Source organism: Coturnix japonica, chromosome 3 (genome assembly GCF_054131305.1).
Source record: "Coturnix japonica strain WE chromosome 3, WE-NBRP24, whole genome shotgun sequence".
Classification (NCBI taxonomy): Eukaryota; Metazoa; Chordata; class Aves; order Galliformes; family Phasianidae; genus Coturnix; species Coturnix japonica.
This window is the reverse complement of record NC_140665.1, coordinates 31,042,668-31,064,377: the sequence shown is the minus strand read 5'-3', so window position 1 is coordinate 31,064,377 and position 21,710 is coordinate 31,042,668. Positions and strand designations below refer to the sequence as shown.

Here is a 21,710-nt window from a genome sequence, read left to right as displayed (position 1 = left end):
GGGGTTTTATTCCTAGTGTGAATAATAAGCCACCTGTCTGTAAACAGCACTTAAGGGCGCTTCAAAATTTTTACTGTAGAAGCATTTGGAAAGAGCTGAATTCCAGAAAATGGTTTGCTAAAGAGATGTACTATATATGCAAATTCAGCCTCAGCTAATCCGTACAAACATGTTCTTATAGAAAGGAAAAAAAAGACATACTCACCAAAGGTGCTGATCAGAGCTCTTTACAGCTGTCTAAAATATGCATAAATTAAGCAGAACTCCCCAATGTCTCCTGAGCAGAGCAGAAGGTAATCCTCATGTGCTGCTTGCCTTGGGGTCACAGAGATAGAGAGAGATAACATGAGATTTGGGTGCAGATTCCAAACACTTCTATATTAATGAGTTATGAATATGGAGCTTCATTATTTTTTTAATAAACCCTACCTCCAAATGTGAGGAAATACATAAACTGTTGTTGCAAATCCCAACAGAGTAACTAAATAGTTCAGAGTAACTAAATAGTTATCTAGCTTTATAAAAAGACTTTGTTCGGCCTAATTATCTTGTCAAATCACCTACATCCTCTCTGCACTAAAAATAATACTTGAATTCTTTAAGAAAAAAGCTTCCATCAACACTCAATTTGAAAATAATAGAGCAACAAGTAGCAGGAATTCAACATGTCGGCCCTATCTTTGAGAAGGACTAGGTCATTTAGTAGAAATTTGTTCTAGACTGTGAAAGAGATGTGATAACAAAGATGATGAGCTGACTGAAGAAGAGCTGTACAGTTATGGATTGCAAAAGCTGCTTTAAATGACGAAACAGAAAATATCAGTATTTGACAAACTGTACTGTAAAGAATCATAAAAGATTCTTACAGAACCTGAGAATGTGACACTGGTGAACACTCAAACCAGCTCACCAGTGTTTTTGCTGATCAGTGCGAAGTACAAAAGCTGTTTGCTATCTTTTAGGCAAAGGTAGCAAATTCATCTCTGCATGGATCTTGAATCTACAGGGTTTTCACTGTATGCTGCTGAGTAAAACTCAAAACTACAATGAGAAAAAAAGGCCACATCACCCAAGAGCATTTGCTCTGAATGCCTGCTGTCCTGGATGACTGTAATCTGTGAAGAGAGTGGCTTTTCTCTTTGCAGTCAGCTACGTGGGATTCAAACAAGAATCTCTCAGACCTTTTACCGCCGAGGCACTTCATCAAGTTATTTCCAGATAGGAATGCAGATGTGTGCAGCTGAGACTCTGTGTATGCTGTTCCTAACTGCTGCGCGTGATGTTTCATTGCCCTGTGAATCTGTGTTTTCTAGTGAATCAGTGTGTCTCAGGAGTGTCTGCATTTGCATGCAAACGGCTTTTGAAGAGACCTCCAGCACAGCTCTGCTGAGACACTGCCTGTGCTGGGGCGAGGAACCCCCCTGAAGTGAAAGACTGCCTGTCAGGTGAGCTCCCTTTGCTGGCCATGAGGAACTGTGGTTGCGTGACTCACTGGCTGGCCGTCATGGGAATGTCTGAGAGCCGGACGATGTGGGCACGCTGTGGACAGACCACAAGTCGAGCACTGTTTGGATTCATCTGCTACTGCTTTAGGGAATCACAGCAAATTATGAATGCAAGCTTAAAGCAACATGGAAATTATAAAACTTTATTTTAAACACAACTGTTAAGGGAGAATACTAATCTTACAATTTGCATATTCATCCTTTGTTTAGCATCTATGTTCTGAGCCCAACAAAAACTGCAAAACTGCATATCACCAGCAGGAATGGAAAAAGGATCTTGTGACACAGCAGACTGAAGCAGGTTAAAGCCATCTCATGAAGTACTCTACATTCCACAGTCTTCATCCACATTCTTCAATCCAAAGACAAGTGAAAGCAGTAGGAAGTCCTTCCACTGCTCGCAGCTCACTGAGATTGAAGCCGCTGGATCACTTTTTTATGCTGCTGCTCCACCTATTTGTGGGGCTGTGCATACAGTTCAGGAACACACCCTTGCTGAAAACCTCTAGGCAGGTCCTTCTGTCATTCCTTCCCCATGTCACAGGAAGAACACTCCAGCTCAGGACTTCTTGCTGCTGCCCCTTTGCGCAGGGAATGCAGCAGCATCTGAACTACTGCTGTGTATGCTTAGCTTGCCTCTAAAAGAAAAACCTTTCATTAGGAATCTAACATGAGGTCTGTATAAGGACAACTCAGGTCACTGGCTTCCTCTGACCTGCTCATGCCTCTGTTTAGCCCAGCATCTTGCAGGCTGTTTGGGACAGCTATAGTTCAGCAGCTCTAGAGGAACTCAAAGCAATCATTCACATTGCCTTGATTTGTCCTGTTGTAATTGTTTGGGGTTTTAAGCCCCTGCCAGGCCCTTCTTGGCTAAGCCCCTTCATTACCAGGTCACGTTCAATCTTCTCTGATATAGCCAAAGCTTTGTACTGGTTGAGCTTGCCTCTCTATAGTATGCCTGCCTTACAACCAGCCTTGTGGCAAGATCAGTTCACACTGTGCTCAGCACTGCATTTAAGCCCAGGTGTCTATCTTTTCACTGGGATCTGCTTCATCCTTTCTGGAATTACCTAACTCTTCTGGTCTCCTCTGGTCCTCAGGTTCCCTCCGCAGTGCAGCCTGCAGCAGGAGACCTTGCATACTATTACCCTACAGGCCTACTTTCCTGAAACAGGTTTCTGTCCCACCCAAAATGGGCACAAGCTTTGCCCAAGGTTGTTAGGCACAGTGCCACACCTTGGCATATGTTCAGAGGGTAACTGAGAGTCCTCAGAGGTCCTCTGGTTAACTCCTCCTCAGAGCAGGGTCAGCGCTCAAGCATCCCGATACAAACCTCAGACAGACACACTACAGACTGGCATTAAACACCCCTGCAGACACCTTTTGCTATTGGAGAAAAGGTGATGGAAATGAAAGACTAGCATTTTGTAATTTTCATTTCACCACCTTCCACCACAAGCCTTGAAATAGCAGCAGACAGAGGAACCTAAATACAATCACCCAACCTCTGACACTGGTGTGACTGGAAGCTGCTCCAAGTGCATCATCAAAAGTAGTATTCTGCCCTTTTTTTAATCCAAAGAGCCAGAATCTGCTGCTCTGTGTGCCCAGCTGGTCTTTGAACAATTGTTTACTCTGATCGTGGAACTCAGATTCTACTTTCTAGCGGAGCAGTCTGAGCAGGGCTTGTTTTCTCTCTCTATGTAATTTAGAGAGCAGGGCCCCAAGCTGCCCAGCTAAGGTCATCCTGAGCTGTTGGGGCCTGTTAGAAGCTGAGCACAGACAAGAGTGTGAAAACGTTACCATTCACGTCATTAAGTAGCTGCTGCAGTCATGGGTGCTGTTCCCATCAACCTCTTTCCTGCATCTCAGGCTGCTTCCATGTACTTCTCATCCCTTCCACTAATGCCGATGGGTTTGTCAGCCTGGATTGTGTATAAGTACGAAATCTTTCAGATGTTTCAAGGCTAATTCAAGTCAGGAGGAGCTCTGTTTTGCCAATATGAAGCTTTTTCCTTCAGCTTTCATACATCTGAGCAGCATATAGTGCGACAGTGAAAAACCAGGATCCACTGCTGAAGTTTATTTTTGTAGAGGTTAGTGTTCTTGGCATATGACACAGCCATGCTGCGAGAGTTTTCAAATATTAGTTGTAATATTTACTTTGCTTTTGTGAAGAATGTGTTAGTTTAAACATGTCTTCTCCTGAGGTAAAGTGAAATAGTTAAATGTATTTTTTCAGTTTTATGCCCGTTTCCACCTAATTTCCCCCATAGTTTATTTATTTTCAGTGTACAGGGCATTGCAATTTGTGAGGAATGGGACATTTTAAAAGTTCAGTGGGTATTTTAATTGTTTTGTAGACAAGAGAACGTATTTCCTTGTGGGGCAGAATGATTGTGACAGCATAGTATACAGGGATATGCGTATCTTGAAAAAAGATCTTCTATTTCTGAATCAGTTATTTTATGTATGTGAGGGTAACTGTGAAACTGCCAAGTATCTCAGTAGAGATTTCTGCTGGTTCAGGAAAATGGAATTCAAGACCATGCAAATCTGTGCAACTAATTTTAGTATGACAGTTATGTCAGCAACTTGAAAATAAGCCAAATCCTACTTGCCTTTAGTATTTTGCTGGATATGGCAGTGGTCAATAGGGACGGGCTGGCATTAGGTTTTTGTCATAATGAATCCAAATTTCACTGTGACTTGATTCCCCCCCACCCCTCTTCCCCCCCCCCCCCCCCCCCAAAAAAAAAGTCCCTGTGGCAATTTCTTTTGGAAGTAGTCCAAGGGGGAAGAAGATCAGTACCTTCATTAGTCTGTCTCCTTTTCCCATCCAGACTCGACTACCTGTCTGTTAATCTGACCACTTCAGACACCGAATACCACACAGAACCCATGTTGTTCCAAGATGTGAACTCATACACAGAGTAAGCTGTAAGTCTCATCATAAAAGCTCGTTCATTTCTGAAAAGCTGGTCTGCTTCAGGTGCTTGTGATTCCCAACTGGGAAAGTTGGTATCGTTCATCTGTTGGCATGTTTGTACTGTGTCTAATGCAACAGAACTATGATCGTAGTGGGGAGAGGAAGACTTCTTTCTGAGGAGGAGATGGGGAAGGTGCTACAAAGATGCATTTATGGTAGCATGTCGATGGAGGGGGGAAGCATAAGCATGTTTATCCAAGGTAACGTAATGTGAGTTGCCCTGAGATGCACAGGGGTTTATCATTACAGACTCACAAGCCACAAAAGAGGGCCACCAACAGTGAATGGCTTCAGCAAATTCAAGCCGCTTCTTTCCATGGCCTCACACTTCAGTCCACATTGAGTCTGACCATCTGAGTTCCTTGGAAGTGAATGTAAAAGCCTTCATGAATAGAGAATGCTGGAATTTTGTAAAATATTAATAATTACATGTTGGTAGCACTCAGGAACTGCTGGCCATGGAGTAAACACAGTTTCTATTTGAAGGCTGGAAGGTACAGTTCTGTAGAGAAAATACTTCACAGAAGTTGTATTACCATCAGCAAGGTCTTGCTCTGCAAATCTACTGAATCTATGTATTTAGAGTCACGAGTGATCTAGTATATTGTAAAGGTCAGTTAATTCTTTTCCCTGCTCTGATGACAGCGAGGTTAAGCTGTTCTCTTTCATTCAAAAGAAATACCTTCCTTGATTAGAGTAACATATACATCTATGAAGCTGTGGCTATGGGTGCAATTTTAATGTACAAAATACAGGGACTTCTTTGCAGATACTTGAATACACCAGATACCGATTGCCAGCTAATTTTCAGTTTGCAAGAAATTGCAGAGTCCGCTTTTTCCCAGAAGTTTGGGGTAATGTTATTGAAGCTTGTAGAGCTTCACTACAAGATTGCTCTTCTGTAGCCATAACTAGGGCTGGACAGAGTATTCAAGTCAAACTCTCATATGCATCATGAGCTCCCAACTCCGCTTTCCTTGCAGGACTCTTGACCAGTGGGTGCAGACAAGCATCAGGACCTCTTGCTGGCCTTACAGTGTAACACACTGGGAACTTCTGATGGTTCAGTTTGCTGCCTGGCTAACCTGGACATCAGGTTGCAGGAAGACACTGTGTTACTGCTGCTGTGTAAGTCAGAGATCAGCAATACTTAGGTCACTTTAACATAGCATGCATATACCCTGCAGCCTGCTGCTAAGGGCCTGGCAAACCAGGGTCGATCATATACTGTGAGACAAAGGCCTGAGAAGGAATCATGAAGGTCTGAGTGCTGCCAGCTTTGTTCAGAAGGCCTTCTGCACTCACCTCATGGAGCCGGCCCCAGAGTCATGAGAACCAAACAGAAGTGTGTATGGAGGGTTAGCTCTCTCATTTTGGTAGTATTATTTTGGTTCTTATTGGAAACACCCAGCCATTTGGTGCTGGTTAGATGTGCTTCTTGGTTTTTGGAAGCAAGGACTTCTATATGCTAACAAATTTTTGAGCTGAGCTTTAGACTGCAGAAGCAGTTCACCGAGGTTCTCTTTTTAGCTCTTAGAACTTCTGTGGTCAACCCAGTGTGTTAATGCAGCCAAACCAGTTCCCTAACGCCTGAACTTTCCAGAGCTGGGAAGGAAATAAAGTTTAAAAAAAATAATAATAAAGTGACCAAAACCAGACAAACAGACAAGAAATGTGTGGATTTCCTTGTAAGAGGGGGAAAAAAAGGAGACGACAGAGTTTGATCTGCTATGTAAGTTTGTGAGGAAGGCTTGATTGATTTTAACCAGTTTATTTCAACTAATACTTAGAATTTTTTCACTAGCGTTTCTGAACCTAGATCATTTTTTGCAAGGCATCTGCCTCTGTGGATCTCTCTTTCTCTTGTGGTCCCTCTCCATTTGTTGTACAGTAGCCATCAATACACCACCTTTGCCCTCTGCGTGACGTGACTTAAAACCCACATTTCTTAAAAGCAACCGGCTCCTGCTGTGGAATGATGCAGCTTTTGCCCTCTGTACAACAACCCCAGCCACACAAGTAGTCGTGATCTCATGCCGGAAAACTTCTGAAGGACAGCGGCCTTGTGCAGAACAACAATCTCAAGCAGCACATCAGTGTCACGCTGCTCGCTCGGTCTCCTCACCACTTCTCCGGTTTCAAGGTATTTTTTGCTTTTGTTCCCCGAACACTGTAAAAATATTTAGCATGCTTAGGATTGACAGTAATTATCCTTTGCAAGAGTGAGCAGTTCGGCTGATCAGGATCGTTAAAGAAAACACCCGCAGACATACACATTCACTGAGGGGGTCTCAGCAGTTGATTTCTGAGTTATTTCCAAGGTAGATGTAACTTTTAAGCTTTTTCTCAGTTTCCTTCCAAACCTCTGGAGTTCAGGTTCCAGTGCAGCCCCACAGGGATTTTTGTGCCCCCGGTGCCATTTTCTCCTCAAACAGTGGTTTGGCTGAAGCACAGACAGGAGCCTTTGCTGTCGATGTGGCTCCCTTATGCCGTGGCTACAGAAAGCTCCCATCTCTCATCTATTTAAAACATCTATTTTAGAGCAGTTTTAAATAGATGAGAACTAAGGAGGAAGGGACCGCTGTGCTCTTAACTCCGGCTTTTGCCTGGAATTCTGTCAATGCGAAACCCTCCTGCTCCCCAGGCCGGCTGTGCCAGTAACGTTTAAGAGGAAAATCTCATGGGTTTGGAGGCAGGGTCAGTGTCCTTAAAGCTCTGGAAAGGAGCAGAGGAGGACCTGCGGAGGAAGACCTAAATTCCAAGCTGCTGCATTCATAAGCTGTTTGATTATCCGAGAGGGTTTTTTTGGGGAAAGAACTCAAACACGTCAGATTCTGAGCATATGAAAAGATGGAATCCTCCTGGTGCTCTGCAAACTTTTTATTTACAACGCTACAAAGTGGCATCAGTTAAGATACACTGTTGATAAACGTAGGCAGTTCTGCTTACACGTTAATTCCTGGGGTACGCTTTGGGTTCGTGTTTCGTCCTTTGGGAAACACACGACAACAACGACAACAAAGAAAAGAGTGCGGCGCCCCTGATGCTGCGGGGCTGGCTGCAGATTGCTCTTCAGCCCCCGGCTCCGACTGGCTTCACGCGCGTCTTGTTGCTTTCCTTGCGCTCCCACCTGCGCAGCGACGGAGCAGCTCGGTGCCCCCGGCCTCAGCTCCCCGACAGCACCGCCCGATCCCGACGGGCCCTTACCCCGTGGCCATGCCAGGTGCGCTGCCCGGCGCTCGTCCCCTCACTCCATCCGCGCCGGTCCCGCACCGTCGGCGCCCCCCGCGCCGCTACCTGGCGCCGGCCCCGCGCCCCCTGACGTCACGGTGGGGCCGACTCAGTGCCGGCACCGGGGCCGCGGCGCCCCTTCCCTCCCCCCGTTCTCCGTCCCTCCCTCTCCCCGCACGCGCTCGCTCTCCGCACAACTCTTAAAGCGTTTTTTCAGCCCGGGCCGGCTCGCAGACCGCGCGGAGTCCGGCGCCGTTCGCATCTGCTCCGTGTCGCTACCGCCCCCCGCTCCTCCTCCTCCTCCCTACCCGGCCCGCCGTTCGCACCGCCGCCGTTCCCCGGCGATGTGCTCCCGCTCCGCGGGGCGCTGAACTCCGCGGGCGGCTCGGGGCTCTCTCCCTTCCCGGCCCCGTTGCGGGCTGGGGGCGGCGGGAGGAGGACGGCCCCGGGCGCCGGGGGTCTCGAAGCCGGCGGGGACTCCGGCCGCAGAGATGGCTCGGATCGGATGGGGCTTCCTCCTGTGCGCCTGGGCGCTGCTCTCCCCGGCGCTCGCCGCTGCCGAGAAGGGCAGGCTGCGAAGGATCACCTACGTGCTGCACCCCGGCCAGGCGAGCTCGGCCGGCAGCCGGCAACAGCGGCCGGCCCTCCTCGCGGGGCAGCAGCAGCAGCAGCGCACCTTTAACGTGCAGCTCAACGCGCGCTACGGCACCGCGGAACGCACGCGGCGGATGAGCAAAGCGGGAGGCGCGGGGGTGCAGCTCCGCCTGGGCTCCGTCGGGCAGAGTCCCTCCAACTCCGCCGCCTCCTTCTCCAAGGCGGCCCGCTTCGCTCCGCGGCCCAAACCTCCGCCGGGACCCCACGGCAACAACAGCGGAGCGCCGCCCCGCCACAAGCACCCGCTGCCGCCGCTGCCCGGGTAAGGTGCCGTCCGTTCCCGTGTCGCGCCGTTCCCCGCCCCGCTCCCCTCGGTTCTCTCCGGGCACCCGAGGCGTCGAGCGGGCGAGGTCCGGCCCCGCGCTCAGCAGCCCCGGCTCCTCGCGGCTTTCCGTGCTTTCCGCCCTTTTGTCTCCCGTCCGGCGGCTGAGCGGGGCCCCTCCGGACCGTCGCCCCTCTGTGCTCTTCCCGCAGGGTCAACGTCTGCGGGGGGCAGTGCTGCCACGGCTGGAGCAAGGCCACGGGCTCGCAGAGGTGCATCAAACGTGAGTATTGCGGGGGGCCGGGGCTGCGCCACCCGCTCGGGTGCGGAACGGGGAGAGTCCAGCCTAAGGGAGGCGGGCGGCACGTGGCCGGCACGGAGCTGCGCGGCCGGGAGCTTACGGAGGAGGGAATGGCATCACCGGAGGGTGTCCGCGAGGTGCACATTGTGGGAGCAATGCCTCGGCTCCGCAAAACGGGCCTCTGCCCCACGGAGAGGTGCGGGAAACGGTGGTCGGGATACGAGCCGTGCTGGAGGGCGTTTGTCCCCGGGTGGGGTTTCTCACGGTAGGGAGCAGCGGCATCTGTAATGCTCGGAGAGGTCAAGTACCTGTGACCTGTCGGGGCTGCTGTCCTGGTGGTGGCTCTTAAGGACAGAGCAGCTTAATTCCCCGACCAACTTAGACGTGTATTTAAGGTAGTCGTCTAAATGAACGTTTACAGGACGTGCTGCTGGGGTTAGGTGAGCTGCCTCGGTTCTCTTGCTTACCACGCGTGGAAGTAGTGGAATGGTTTCCTACAGCCTGCATTGCTCACTGCTGTGTGGCTTTGGGGTTGATCAGAGCCTACGGAATGTGGTGCCTTGGTTCAATGGCAAACTGATGTGGGGATGGTGGGACTGCGCGATAGTGCACTTCAGTTTCTGACTTTAAAGAATTTCAGTGCTGCTGTCGACCACTTCAACCTTCATTAAGTTGGGCGAAATTGTTCCTTTATGTGGCTTGGATTCACTCTGTCTTCTAGTAACTTTTCTTTGCAGATGGCTTTTAAGCTCTGCTTAATAAACAAAGTAGTTTTCTGTGCCTTTTCTTGGTTACATTCTATCTTTTCAACCTCCCCCATCATCGTTCAGCTATTCTTTTTGTCTTCTTTTTTTGAACTCATTTCCATTCTTTGGTCCTTAGTGCAGACTAAGCCAGGCATTTGGGTTGTTACGGGATAGCCCTGCAGAATCTCATTTAAATCTGTGACTTACTTGGTCTATTCACACAGTTATTGGAGGAATGGATTAGCAGAGAGAATTAAAAGAAAGGATGGACGGGGTTTTGGGGATCTTTCTCGTGTTGTGTCTCTAATATTGGGCTCTCCTTTGCATTAAGTATTTTTGCTGCCTGCTCTGATGCCAACCAGTAGCAGTATCACACACTTGGCTCGGATTTTCTTAGATGTACCTTTCTGGCAAGCCAAGTGAAGCACTGAATGTTTTGAAACCATCTGATTTTGTAACTTAGGAAAGCTATGAGATAGCACTGACTTGATTGAGCTGTGGAAGATGAGTCTCAGAGTTGTAAGGCCGGATATCTCCTTTTCTTGAGCCTCTCAGTGGTTCTTTCAGAAGAAAACTGAACAACTGTTAACTCCTTTGTTTCCTGGGGGTTGGACTCAATGATCTCTGGAGGTCCCTTCCATCCCCATGATTCTGTGATTCCTATTAGTGCTTTTTGAGGTTGGATAGAGAACTGTCAGTTTTGGAGTGGACTCTTCTAGTCGTGGATTAATTGTGCCACAGATGCAGGCACACCTGAGCTGAGTCACGCAGAGTCAGTTCGGACCTGTCAGCATTTATTAGTTCGGGCTCAGGATCACTTTAATAAGCTATTTGGCCTCTAGGGCCAGCTTATATTCTTTTGCATGGTGCAAAGCCTGAGCTAATAAACCCCAGGCCCATACTGCCTCTTTCCAGAGCCAACTTCCATTTGTCTGCATCATGCTTCCAGAACCGGAGTGCTGAGAGCCAGCTCTGATCACAAGAGTTATGAGCTCAGGTGTAACCCCAGGCTGCAGCAAGCACCATGTGTTTCTGCTATGCTGCACCTGTGGTAATAAGCTTGCCTGTAACCTGCAGAAGCAGGGGTCGAAGTGGATGGTCTTGCAGGCTTTCTTAGCCTTTTCCTCCCTCCTGTGGTGGTGGTACTCCTGGTCTGTTTGCTACACCTGGGGTTGGGGCTGTTCCTCCCTCTGCTGACTCCTGTCCCAGGGCAGCAGCAGCCTGGCTCCATGCAGTGACAACTGTGATGTGTATTCCTACGGGAGCAAATCTGAAATGCTTTGTGCAGATTGTAGGGCAGCCTATGGATGGAGGAGAAGAGTCTACTTTTCAAAGTCTTCTGTGAACTTTAGCTGGAAGCTGAATTGCCAGTTGTGTTGACCATGTTCATGTTGTTTCTCAAGTACTTAAGTCTGCACTCAAGAAATGAACTTCTGTGTTCCTGTTTGCTACCTGTAGAAGAGTGGTTCCCATATCCAGTCATGGGCATGTAGGCTTTTTCCACACTGTGCTTAACATTTCAGTTTTACGTTGTCACATTTTATCTTAACTTTTTTCGAACTTGGTCTGACTTTGCTTGCAGAGAACTGCATAAATCTGATTTGACATCGTAGACTTTGGCTTTGAAAGTATTCAGGGTTGCTTTATGCTGGGAAAGTGACTTCAGACCTTCAAAAATCAGTGTTTATAGCATCCACCTTTGAGTAAAGACAAAGGTGGCAAAGGCTCAACTACAGCAGTGAGCACCTTGGAAGGTTATAAGCACGTGGAAATGTTTATGACAGTTTGTCTTACAGTCATCGTTATCAGAAGTTATGATCTGTGCAAGAGTAATTACAAGATACCACCAGGGCTGGAGACGTGCTTTGTTAGTACTTGTGCTACCAGAACATTGTACAGATGTTTATTAGCTTTCTAACATGGCTGTAAGGCAAATGAAGCACAGAGTGTGGGTTTAACTTTGTTTGTTTCATTTATGGAAACCAAACTATAGGTTAAATGTGACCTTGGACAAGTTATAACCACTGACTGGAAGACGAAAGCAGGAAATCCCATCTCTCATATACTTTCTTATCCTGTTGAAAACCTTTGTCTCCTACTTAGGTACTTGCTACTAAATTTGTATTAGTTAATATTGCTTTCTACAAAATAGGCCCCTTTGCTTGTTCATAATGATTACAAAGAACCTATTTGCATGTTGGGAAGTCAAGAAAGAAATTGCTCATTGTATACAGGATCTGATATCTCTGAAACATGATTTAATGGGACCACCTTGTTTTAATAGTAAACATCTTCTAAAGTGTGTAATACATTTTGTTGGGAGCATTAATATAGAATGTGTTCTCAGGGTAAACTGGATAGTTTAAATAAATAAATAGAATTGCCTGGAGGAATTCTAACTTTCGCTAACATCATGATGCAAATTAACAAATGGTAGGAGGAGGGAGAGCTGATGGTTACAGCAATGCTGAAATGTGAACATCCTGCAGAAGTGTAAGGAAGGCCCGTAGTGCAAACCTGGCTACTGCTGGGTGAGCTTCAGGACAAGGGCACTTAATGATATAATCAGTGCTGCAGACACCTGGCTTTGCTGGGCCTGCCTGTAGCACCCCTGAGGCTGCTTCCAGGTTGTGCTCCTGAGTCTTCTTGGGGAAGGTGAAGGAAAGGCTGCATGCTTAGGTCTTGTTCTGATCTAGGGCTGGGATCCACACTTGGAAACTTAGAAGCGTATGTGGATGTAAAATTGTATGCTACTAAATGGTTTTGTATTGGTTGCTCTGTATCTCCTCTCTCTCTGCCTTCAGTGTAGCTCTGAGAAGCGGTGGTATCCAGGAGAGCAGTACTTCTGATCTCCGGAATGAATGCTTCAAATGTTTGCAGCTGTGCCTCTTGAAGGTTTTCTGGTCATAAATATTTCCCAAGGCTTGTTCTTCATCAGTTCGGGGGCTTAGAGCTTTTCCAAGCTCTGTTTATTTACATTGTGTATACAAAGCCTGACTATAAGGTGCTCTTCACAGATGTTTTTTTTCTTCAGAGTGAGATCATTTCAGTAAAAGCTGTATCAGTCTTCCTCAAACTATATCTAAATTAAAATGAAATGTTTGCGTTTTAAAGAGACGTAACTACCTTGGCCTCACTTAACTCACCCTTTTAATCTGATCTTTGATGTTGCTTTAAAAACTTTGAAACTGAAAAGGTGAAAGCCATAGCTTCTATGGCTTGGTTTTGCCTCTGCTGTGGGTCGCTTCTGTAGCATATAAATATAGCTTTTAAATTTTTTCATGCAAGGAATAGCTTGATTTTACAAGGGGTAAGCCCTTATCAGTCCTCAGTAATGGTTCCATTCTCCTTGGGAGGTGGGATAAAGGGAGGATCCATATTTTTGTTATCATTGGCTTTGCCTGTATGAGCAAGAAGTGTGCACTAATAGGAGTTGTGGACGGGATCTTGGTCATGAAGACCTGAGGCCCATGTGTTTCAGGGTTTAGTTTTTTATTTTGCTGTATTCTTGGAATGAATGCCAATGTGAGGCAAAGTATGTAAGCTGTGTCCTTGAAGTGTTCGGGGTTCTACCTGATGCAGGCACAACATCTGGCAGTGAAGCAATCCCTACAGTACCCAGTGGCTCCTCACAAGATGCAGCCCAGGGTTGTTTCTGCTGTTCAGCATGTGTACCTCTGCTGAGCCATGTCCCAAATGGTGGCACTCCTATCTGTGTGGCTGCTCTTCCCTGGCAGTAGAGAAGGGAAAGAGGTGGCAGTGGGGTGCCTTCTCCTGCGCCTCTCCTCTCAGCGCAGGTGAGAGTACACCAAGCACCCATGTTGTTGATGTCAGCATGTCTCCTGGCTGTTGGAAAGGGGTGGGTGCAGCAGGGTGTGGGAGACTGCACTCCTTGGAGCCTTGAGAGAGTTGAGTGTAGCACCTCTAGGGAAGACTTTATTTGCAGCTTCGCTGTGAAGTGTAACTTGTTGAAGGCTGATAGTTCATTGAAGCAGGTTCAGGCTGTCTGGGAGTGAGGGAGTTAATGAGTGTGGACGGAGAAGGGCACAGACCACCCTCAGCTGAGTCCTTGTTCAATTATTGCAGTGCTGAGCCTTAGTTGATTGTGGTTGGTTCATGTCAGGTGAGTCTGATCAGTAATTAGCGCAGACCAGTGCTGGGCTGGGTTTGGGATTTTCTGCTTTGGTTTTTTGTTGTTTTCATTCTTCATCTAGAAGCAACAGTATTTCCCTTGTGTAGCTTAATTTATTCCCAGAAAGCAGATCCTCTCCATTGACTACAGAAAGAATGCAAAGGTCCGGTGTCTCTCTGCGTTTCTGGCTGTGCACAGGGGATCAAGGATTTCACGTCTTTGCAAGTCAAGATGTTCATTTAAATATGGAACTTCAAATAGCTCTGGTAGGTCATGTTCTCATGTGAAAAGCAGGTAGTAATCCCTGCATCAATGCAGAGTTTGAGAGAGCTACTTTGCTAATAGAGGGGATTGGTTACAGGACCAATCTTTTTTCTGTTTCCCCCAATAGAGGGGACCTGGTTACAGGACAAGTCTTTTTTCATAATTCATAACATGCTTTTTTCATAATTCTGATCAGTTTTGTGTCATCTCTAGATGGCAGTTTAGGCCTGGTTTTGAGAAGGAGGTCAACTGCATGGTAAACTCTTATTGAGGATTGGTTGGGCTTAGAAAAATTTCATTGTTCTTAGCTTCTAAATTACTCTTTTATGATTAATAGTCTTCAGTATTTCTTTTTTGTACTCTTTCAATTGTCTGAATCCTGCATCCAGTTAAATTTTTTTCAATTGTTTTATTGAATTTCTGTTAGTTTGTTCAGTTTCCTGTGTATTTCTTACTAAGCATTTTGTAACAAAATGAATAAACAATGTAATGAGCAAGGTTAAAAGAATTAAAAGGATTGCAGAATTCAGTGTTAACCACTCCAGCAAGTAAGTGTGGTGCGTAACGTGGACTTTCTGGTTTCCTAGTCCATTCTGTAGTGTTGTATTGAATTTATAATGGAGTAAAGAAGGAAGCGTAGCATGTGAGAATCTTAATTGTAATATCAGAATATGTCAAATTCTGATCACGAATAATTTACTTGTACTATGTAATCATGAGATAATTTTTAGTGTTTAAGTTAGACTGCACAGACTCCAGTAAAGTGAGTGAAAATGCCAATTATCAACCAGCACGTTATGTTCTTATGCCTGATAAAATAATGTCCTTTTGCTAAAGTTAAGTGAATTTGAGTGTAGCTGCCATTAAATTCTGATCTACTATAGCATATGAAGCTAGGTAGGAAAATAATCAAGTGTGCTATGTGCTTATTGTGCTGGCAGAGCAACTACTTTATTTTTCCTTTTAAAAACTGTGTGACAGAGGCTTTTGTTGTTGTCTGTGTGCTTCCCTCCTTTCTTGGAGGTCATATTTATGGTAGTCATCCATGTCAACCTAGGAATGCATCAGATGTTTGAAGTGGACCAGTGAATTCCTTCATGATGCATGATTTCCTTTGAAGTATATTTAGGAAAAGAATTCCCTAAGACCATGTAGTTGTGATAAGAACAAATTTCCTGTGTAGGAAGACACAGATGGTCAGAATATTTCTTTCATTAATCATATAGAGATCGTACAGTCTCTTTTGGAGCTGAAGAACCAGTAGAAATGACGTGAAGTAACTTGAACTTTCTATGGGATTGTTTTACAATGTGGTTGTCTCACCCTTGGTCACTAATTCATCTCTCCATGCTCAACAACTGTGTAGATGTATTAGATATACTCCTGCTAAAATTCAGTTGTTGAAAACTGTCTGCAGGGAGTTATTCAGATGGAAAACTGGATCCCCAGAATAGCACTCAATGGTGGGAACTAAATGTTTCTTCAGTTTGGAGACTAGAAATCCAAAGCCAATGTTGCTTCCTTGTTCCTGACATATGTGGTGCTTACAGAGATGTAAGATATGGTATCCAGTACAAAAGTCTAAAAGTAAGTGGTAAACTACTCTGCAGGGCAATTGGGAGAACAGGAAGCCATTGTAAACCTTGCCCTTCTCTAGGATATCAGCACTGTATTCAGATTTCACTGAGGAAACCAGCATAGAATGCCTCTTCCCATTCAGAATCCCCAGCTCGTAGCCTCTCAAGAGAAAAGAGGCCTTTCTCTTCTTTTCTTTTGGTATTGCTGAGGGATCATAGCTCTGTCTTTCAACACAGCAGGAGCTGGAGGTGCCTTTGTATCACAGATTTAGTTTAGGATGCTCACTCAACCAAGATATACTTAGATTTGGTTTCTCTGTGTGCTCAAGGAATAGAAATCTTGAATTAATGAAAAAGGCAGTACTTTTGATGCCCTTAATAGCCTGTTCCCATGCTGAATGTAGCACAACTTGGAATTGCTGCTCTAAGCACAGGTGTATTCATGTTGGTGTTGTTTTTCCCCTTTGTGTAGACTCAATACGTGCATTGTTGCTTGACCATTTTATGCTGGAATTTGAAGCATTCACACACTTCGAAGCCTCCTTCCAATGACTGTTTTCTGTTACTGTCCTCTAGCATAGATTTTGTCTGACAGGCTTTACATGCTCCTGTGAAAGATAAGTTAACAAGCTTAGGTTGTTGTAAAGTATTAGCAATATTGCACTGGCAGTATGGATAGTGATGTATACAGCACCAACGTTTGCATTGGCAGAAGCTGTTGGAATTCAGCATATTCTGCTGACAACCAAACTGATGCCTGGTTGTATGCAGTTGAAAAGGAAAAACACCCTCTATTAAAGTTGGTGTTCAAACAGAAAGGTTCTACTGGATGGGCTTGCTAGAAATAACACAACTCTCAACACTGTTCATTGTAGTATAAACATATCAAAGCACTAGAGTTTAGGAAATATAGTAAATGATTTTGGTCATATAAGTACAAACCCACAGCGTTTGTTTGACGGAGGAGGTGCTTAAAGGTAGAACTGAGGCAAAAAGTCTAGGGGTACATAACATTTTTGGCACAATTTAAACTGTTTCTTGTGAATTTCTCATTTAAAAACATTTTTTTTCCTGTAAGTTTCATTTCTCCGTATGATCAGGTGGTGCAAGGAAATAAGCGAGATGCCATTGTTTGAAGAAGGTCAATGTAAATTAGTGTAAAATCAAAGCGATGAGATTAATGATCTTAATCTGCTTCAGTGTCTTGGAAGCAATGGTGGCAACACTGGAATATCACCAAGTTTACAACAGGTGTGGCCCATGAATGCTCACGCTGAAAGAGAAAGAGAACCATATGCAAGTTTGTCAGGATTTGCTGAACCAAAGCTGAAGGTGACAGTTTCCTGGATTGCTTGCATCATTACTGGGTGACAAGACATGGGGTCACCATTACAAGCTGGAGTCAAAACAGTGGTCCATGGAGTGGTGATATGTAAATTCCCCACTGATGAGAAAGTTCATGACTCAGCCCTCAGTGGGTGATGTGTGCTGTCTTTTGGGATAGGAAAGGAGTGACCCTTGAGGATATCCTGAAACCCAGACAAACCATCAATTCTGGCTGCTACATCACAGTGCGGGCTAACCTGAAGGCTGGAGCTTGCATAGTCAGATCAGAGAAGACAACTTTTCTTCACAGCACAGTAGATACATAAAAAGGGTCAGTGTGTTGAGATAGTTTCACAGAGAACTGCTTGCAGTGTCTTCTGGTTCAGGGACTTTCAAAGCGAAGGTTGATGCCCTGGGTTAATTACTCCCTCTCTGTCAGAGGTGTGAGGTTAGTGTTTCGACCTGCCACCAGCTGTTCCTACTTGGTACACTTAAGAGGTGACATCCTGTTTGCTTTTTATTTCCTACCTATAAATTTACAGCCTTTTGCTGTACTTGTGCAAGTTTTCTGTACTGAGAAGTTCAAGAGTGTTTAGGCACGACATACAAAAAGGTGATTTCCTGCCTTTGGTCATCACAGTCCCTCTTGTTATTTGCTGAACTCATGTCAGGAAATCCTTTCCAAAATGGAAGGACTGGAATGATTTGCAGCAGCCCAGGTGTGGGTGAGCTGCGGGTATGTGTGTAGAGAGGGTCCTTGTAGTGTTGTTCTTTGTTCCTTTTTTAGCAGTTCTTAATGCTTGTGAATTTTTTTTGTTCCATTATTTTCTTTTTTTCTTCCATTGTGACTGAGCAATGAACTGATGTCTTCATGGGACTGCTGACAGTAACTTGTTTCGAAGTGGTAGTAGTCTTCAGCAATTCCATGTGAATTTAGGGTTGCTTTTACCCATGTGCTTGTTTCATGTTTATCTATGCTGAATGTCATTTGCTGTTTTATTGTTGAATTGCTTAAAGGGTTTCATAATTTTTCACAGTTCACCTGCATCAAACAACTTGCTATCTGATAAACTTAGTTATGGCTCATAATTTAGACTTGGTTTATATTTGCATAGCACTCTTTGTGCTATAGGAACAACTTGACCCCATCAGAGAAGTACGACTGTCTTTTTGATGAACAATTCTTTGGACTTCACATCTCTAATTCAAGTTTTGACATCACTGTTGTGGTAGCTCACTTGCAATAGCATATCAGAGACAGTAATGAAATGCAAAGATGGGTAAGAGTTTTGTTCAGAGAACTGTAACGGCTTATAACAAAACCATCCATGTGGGAGTGGAATGAATATATTACAACTCCGGGAGAAAGGTGAGTGATATGCAGTGCTCAGAAATTGCTGATTGTCTGATTATTGAAGGCTGTAACAGTACACAACATTATTATTGCTCACCCAGGTTTTATACCGATTCTTTTGCATCTACCTTAATAACGGAAGAGGAGGCTGAACTGAACCCATCTTTGATCTTGCCTAGTAAGGCTAATCTCATTACTTGCATCCTTGCTGAGCTTCATTCTGAATTTGCAGTCATGTCACAGAGTCTACACTTCTAACAAAATTGTATCCACCCTTTTTTTTTTTTCCCTCCATGTTCAACTTACTTTTTCCACACGCCAGTTTCTTCAGGCTTAGCTTTATGGAAAATAATGGTGTTTTTAAGTTAATTGTGCCATTATTGTTGTCTTAAAACAAAGTAATGAGGTCATCCATTTGGCACATAGCAGCTGTTTTGAACTTTTTCAAAAATAAACTTCTGCATTGTATCAATTAAAAGCTTGTTTAATTCTTTCCTAAGACTGTGATCTTGTATCCCATTTTGTGATCTGTTACACAACATTAATGAACTTCAGCTGAAGGATGGATTGTTGTGAAGATCTCATGGGTCAGTTTTTCAGCCCGCTGTCACTGGTCACATAACTCGAGACTGACTGTCTCTCTAACATTTGCTAGAACTGCTGATGTTGGTTTAGTTGATAGAGTAATGCAGTTTGTCCTTTGGAGCTTTTTGTATGCTTTATGTATACATAAATTTGAGAAACCTTCTGGGTAAGTGAAGTAAGAATCTTCCAGTCAGGGTAAAAAATATATGGTAATTTCAAAACAGGTTGTATTTTCATCTGCATAGTTCAGAATTCACTAAACTGTGATTGGTGTTCTAGGAGATCAGATATTTCCTTCTACCTTTTTGGGATGGTCTAATGAGCTTGATTTTGTTTGATTTCTATTCTTGAAATAACTTGTTGAGAAGCCTATAGGTCAATATGGATTGATTTCTATTCTTGAAATAACTTGTTGAGAAGCCTATAGGTCAATATGGATGGAAGTCCACAAACCTCAGTAAACATACTTAGGATGGGAACATGTTTTCATGTTGTAAAAATGGGACTTCTAAATCTTTTGCAGAAGATTATTTCTTTCTAAAGCACTCCAGATGGTGCCAAAGTTATTTTGCTGTGATCTTTATGCTATTACTGCAGAATGATGAAAGTGACTGTCTGAGTCACTGCTCTGCTCTTGGGGTCTCTTCAAAGCCTTTTTATCATAGTGTTGTTAGTAAGGAATAATTAACAGAGTCATAGAGTCATCAAGGTTGGAAAGGACCTCTGAGATCCTTCAGTCCAACCATCTGCTTACCACCAATATTTCTTCACTATACTATGTCTCTCAGTACAACATCTAAATGTTTCTTGAACATCTCCAGGGATGGTGTCTCCACCACCTCCCTGGGCAGCCTCTGCCACCGCCTCACTACTCTTTTGGAGAAGTTTTTCCTAACATCCAACTTGAATCTCCTCTAGTGCAACTTGAGGCCATTCCCTGTAGTCCTATCGCTGGCTATGCGGGCAATGTTCTTAATGAACATGTCTGAGTCACCTGTACCTCCTAGATTTGTATTACTTGGTTATTTCTGTTTGAAACTATGGATCTGTGTTGTTGCTGTCTGGTAGTATGATTCTATCCAGACTGAGAACGACAAAGTTACACGGAGACCATTTGCCCAATAGTATCAATATCAAGATTCATTTTTCCTTTTTTTTTTTTTTTTTTTAGAGCATTACTGAAATGAGTTCCTATGTAGTTGTGGAGGAGTTGTGTTGGAGTGGCCTGGTTTACCTGTAGTTGTACATAACTAAAAATAGAAGCATCCTCTTCACAGAACCATGTTAAAAAAGTCCTGTTGAATGTGTGCTTTGTTTTTCCATGTTTAGAAATCTGTCAGAGGGGTCTTGTGCTCTTAGATCTTTAGTTCTTCTGAAAAATATTTAAGAAGCTGAGGAAGATTAGAGTAAGGGAAGGGCAGTGAGTGTCAGGTTCAGCAGATACATGGTTCCAAGTTATGGTAGCATTGCTGTCAACCTAGCCTGTAATGTGCTCAGATTTCTGGTGCATCGTGATCCTTAGGGCAGTTAGATACCTCTGCTTTTTTTGCTGTATTTTTCAGTGGTAGCTTGTGACAAATTCAGGTTTTTCTTCGCTCTTTACAATTTAGAGTCCCAGAATCTATTTTCCAAACATAATCCATTTCACTTGTGTGAATTACTTGTGTGCCTAGCAAAATCTAGGTCTTGAAGGCAAGATGTAAGGAAGAGTTGGCTTATGTATAACAACATATGTTTGTTGTAAATCCCTTCTCAAGTTCTCAGTGAAAATTTTCTTCTGCCTTCTGGCAGTCAAAGACACAACCCATGCTTTTTAAAGTAACCAGAAATATAAATAAGGGAATGACTACTTTTGTTTTTGTGGCTGGGGATGCATAAGTGCATTTAAAGTAGTTCAGTCAAACAGCGTTCGAGAGGAGATAGGCTGCTGAACAACACATGGAACGGGGAGTTATCTGGGAGGAGAACTCCATTTAAAGCACGAGTTCTGTGGCAAATCTAATGCACACGTGTACAGATAATACATGTGATACATTTCTATCAAATGCTGTTATCAGCTGACAAATAAACACCACTGAATTAACGCACCTCCATCCTAGCAGTTTTTTTCAAATGTGAACTTGTATGTGTACTTTTTTATATGCAGTGTATGTGTTGAAACTTGAAGTGCCAAGTGATCCAGTTTATTTGGAACGGTGCTGTGGACTTTTCTCCAAATCATTATGAAATTGGATATACTGAAATATGGTACAGTACCATGTGTTATATTTTATGATACAGATAAGCCTGTAAAACTTGCAGATTTGGTGATCTGGTGTATTGTTTTGTCTGAGCTAACACAAAGCATATCTCCTGCTACCAATAGTAGAAGTATGCTTAGCAGTATGTCTTCTCATAAGAGCTCTACTTCTCTAGGACAAATGGAAAAAATCAGATATATTTTGGTAGATATTTTAGTTTGAATTGTGTTATACTGTTAAAATGTATCCACTGAATAAGATAAAGTCTTTGTTTTGACATCTTTGTTATTTTAAAACTTCTAAAATTGATTAACATTTTAAGATTAACCGTCTAAAATCCTGGATTTAGGCATACCTTTGCAGTGTTATGAATACATACGATCAGTAGCTACTTTTGTTGCTTTCTTCATTTCATCTGCAAGATTTGCGTCTTCTCTATTTCTTGCTCATTCAAAATGGAACTGAACTACTTGTGTTTTAACAAGGTCCAGGGGATGAGTGTTGAGACTAAGCTAATTATTCAAATTCCCTCTATAGTCAGTGA

General features: G+C 44.1%; 1 protein-coding gene and 1 long non-coding RNA gene across 13 annotated transcripts in view; both read left to right on the top strand.

Moving 5' to 3' along the window:
* The first annotated feature begins 1,312 nt into the window (after window positions 1-1,312).
* On the top strand, window positions 1,313-5,605 carry LOC107311291 (uncharacterized). The gene is made up of 3 exons (XR_001553978.3): window positions 1,313-1,445; window positions 4,349-4,445; window positions 5,478-5,605. It is a non-coding gene; the product is annotated as an uncharacterized LOC107311291 (long non-coding RNA).
* Window positions 5,606-7,377: 1,772 nt separating this feature from the next.
* The window catches only part of LTBP1 (latent transforming growth factor beta binding protein 1), a 164,943-nt gene continuing 150,610 nt past the window's right edge, over window positions 7,378-21,710 (top strand). For all 12 annotated transcript variants that reach the window (XM_085543230.1, XM_085543233.1, XM_015857700.3 and 9 more), the window contains exons 1-2: window positions 7,378-8,641; window positions 8,854-8,924. In XM_085543230.1, coding sequence (XP_085399356.1) covers window positions 8,217-8,641; window positions 8,854-8,924 — 496 coding nt within the window. In that variant the 5' untranslated portion in view covers window positions 7,378-8,216. The remainder of the gene's footprint in view (window positions 8,642-8,853; window positions 8,925-21,710) is intronic.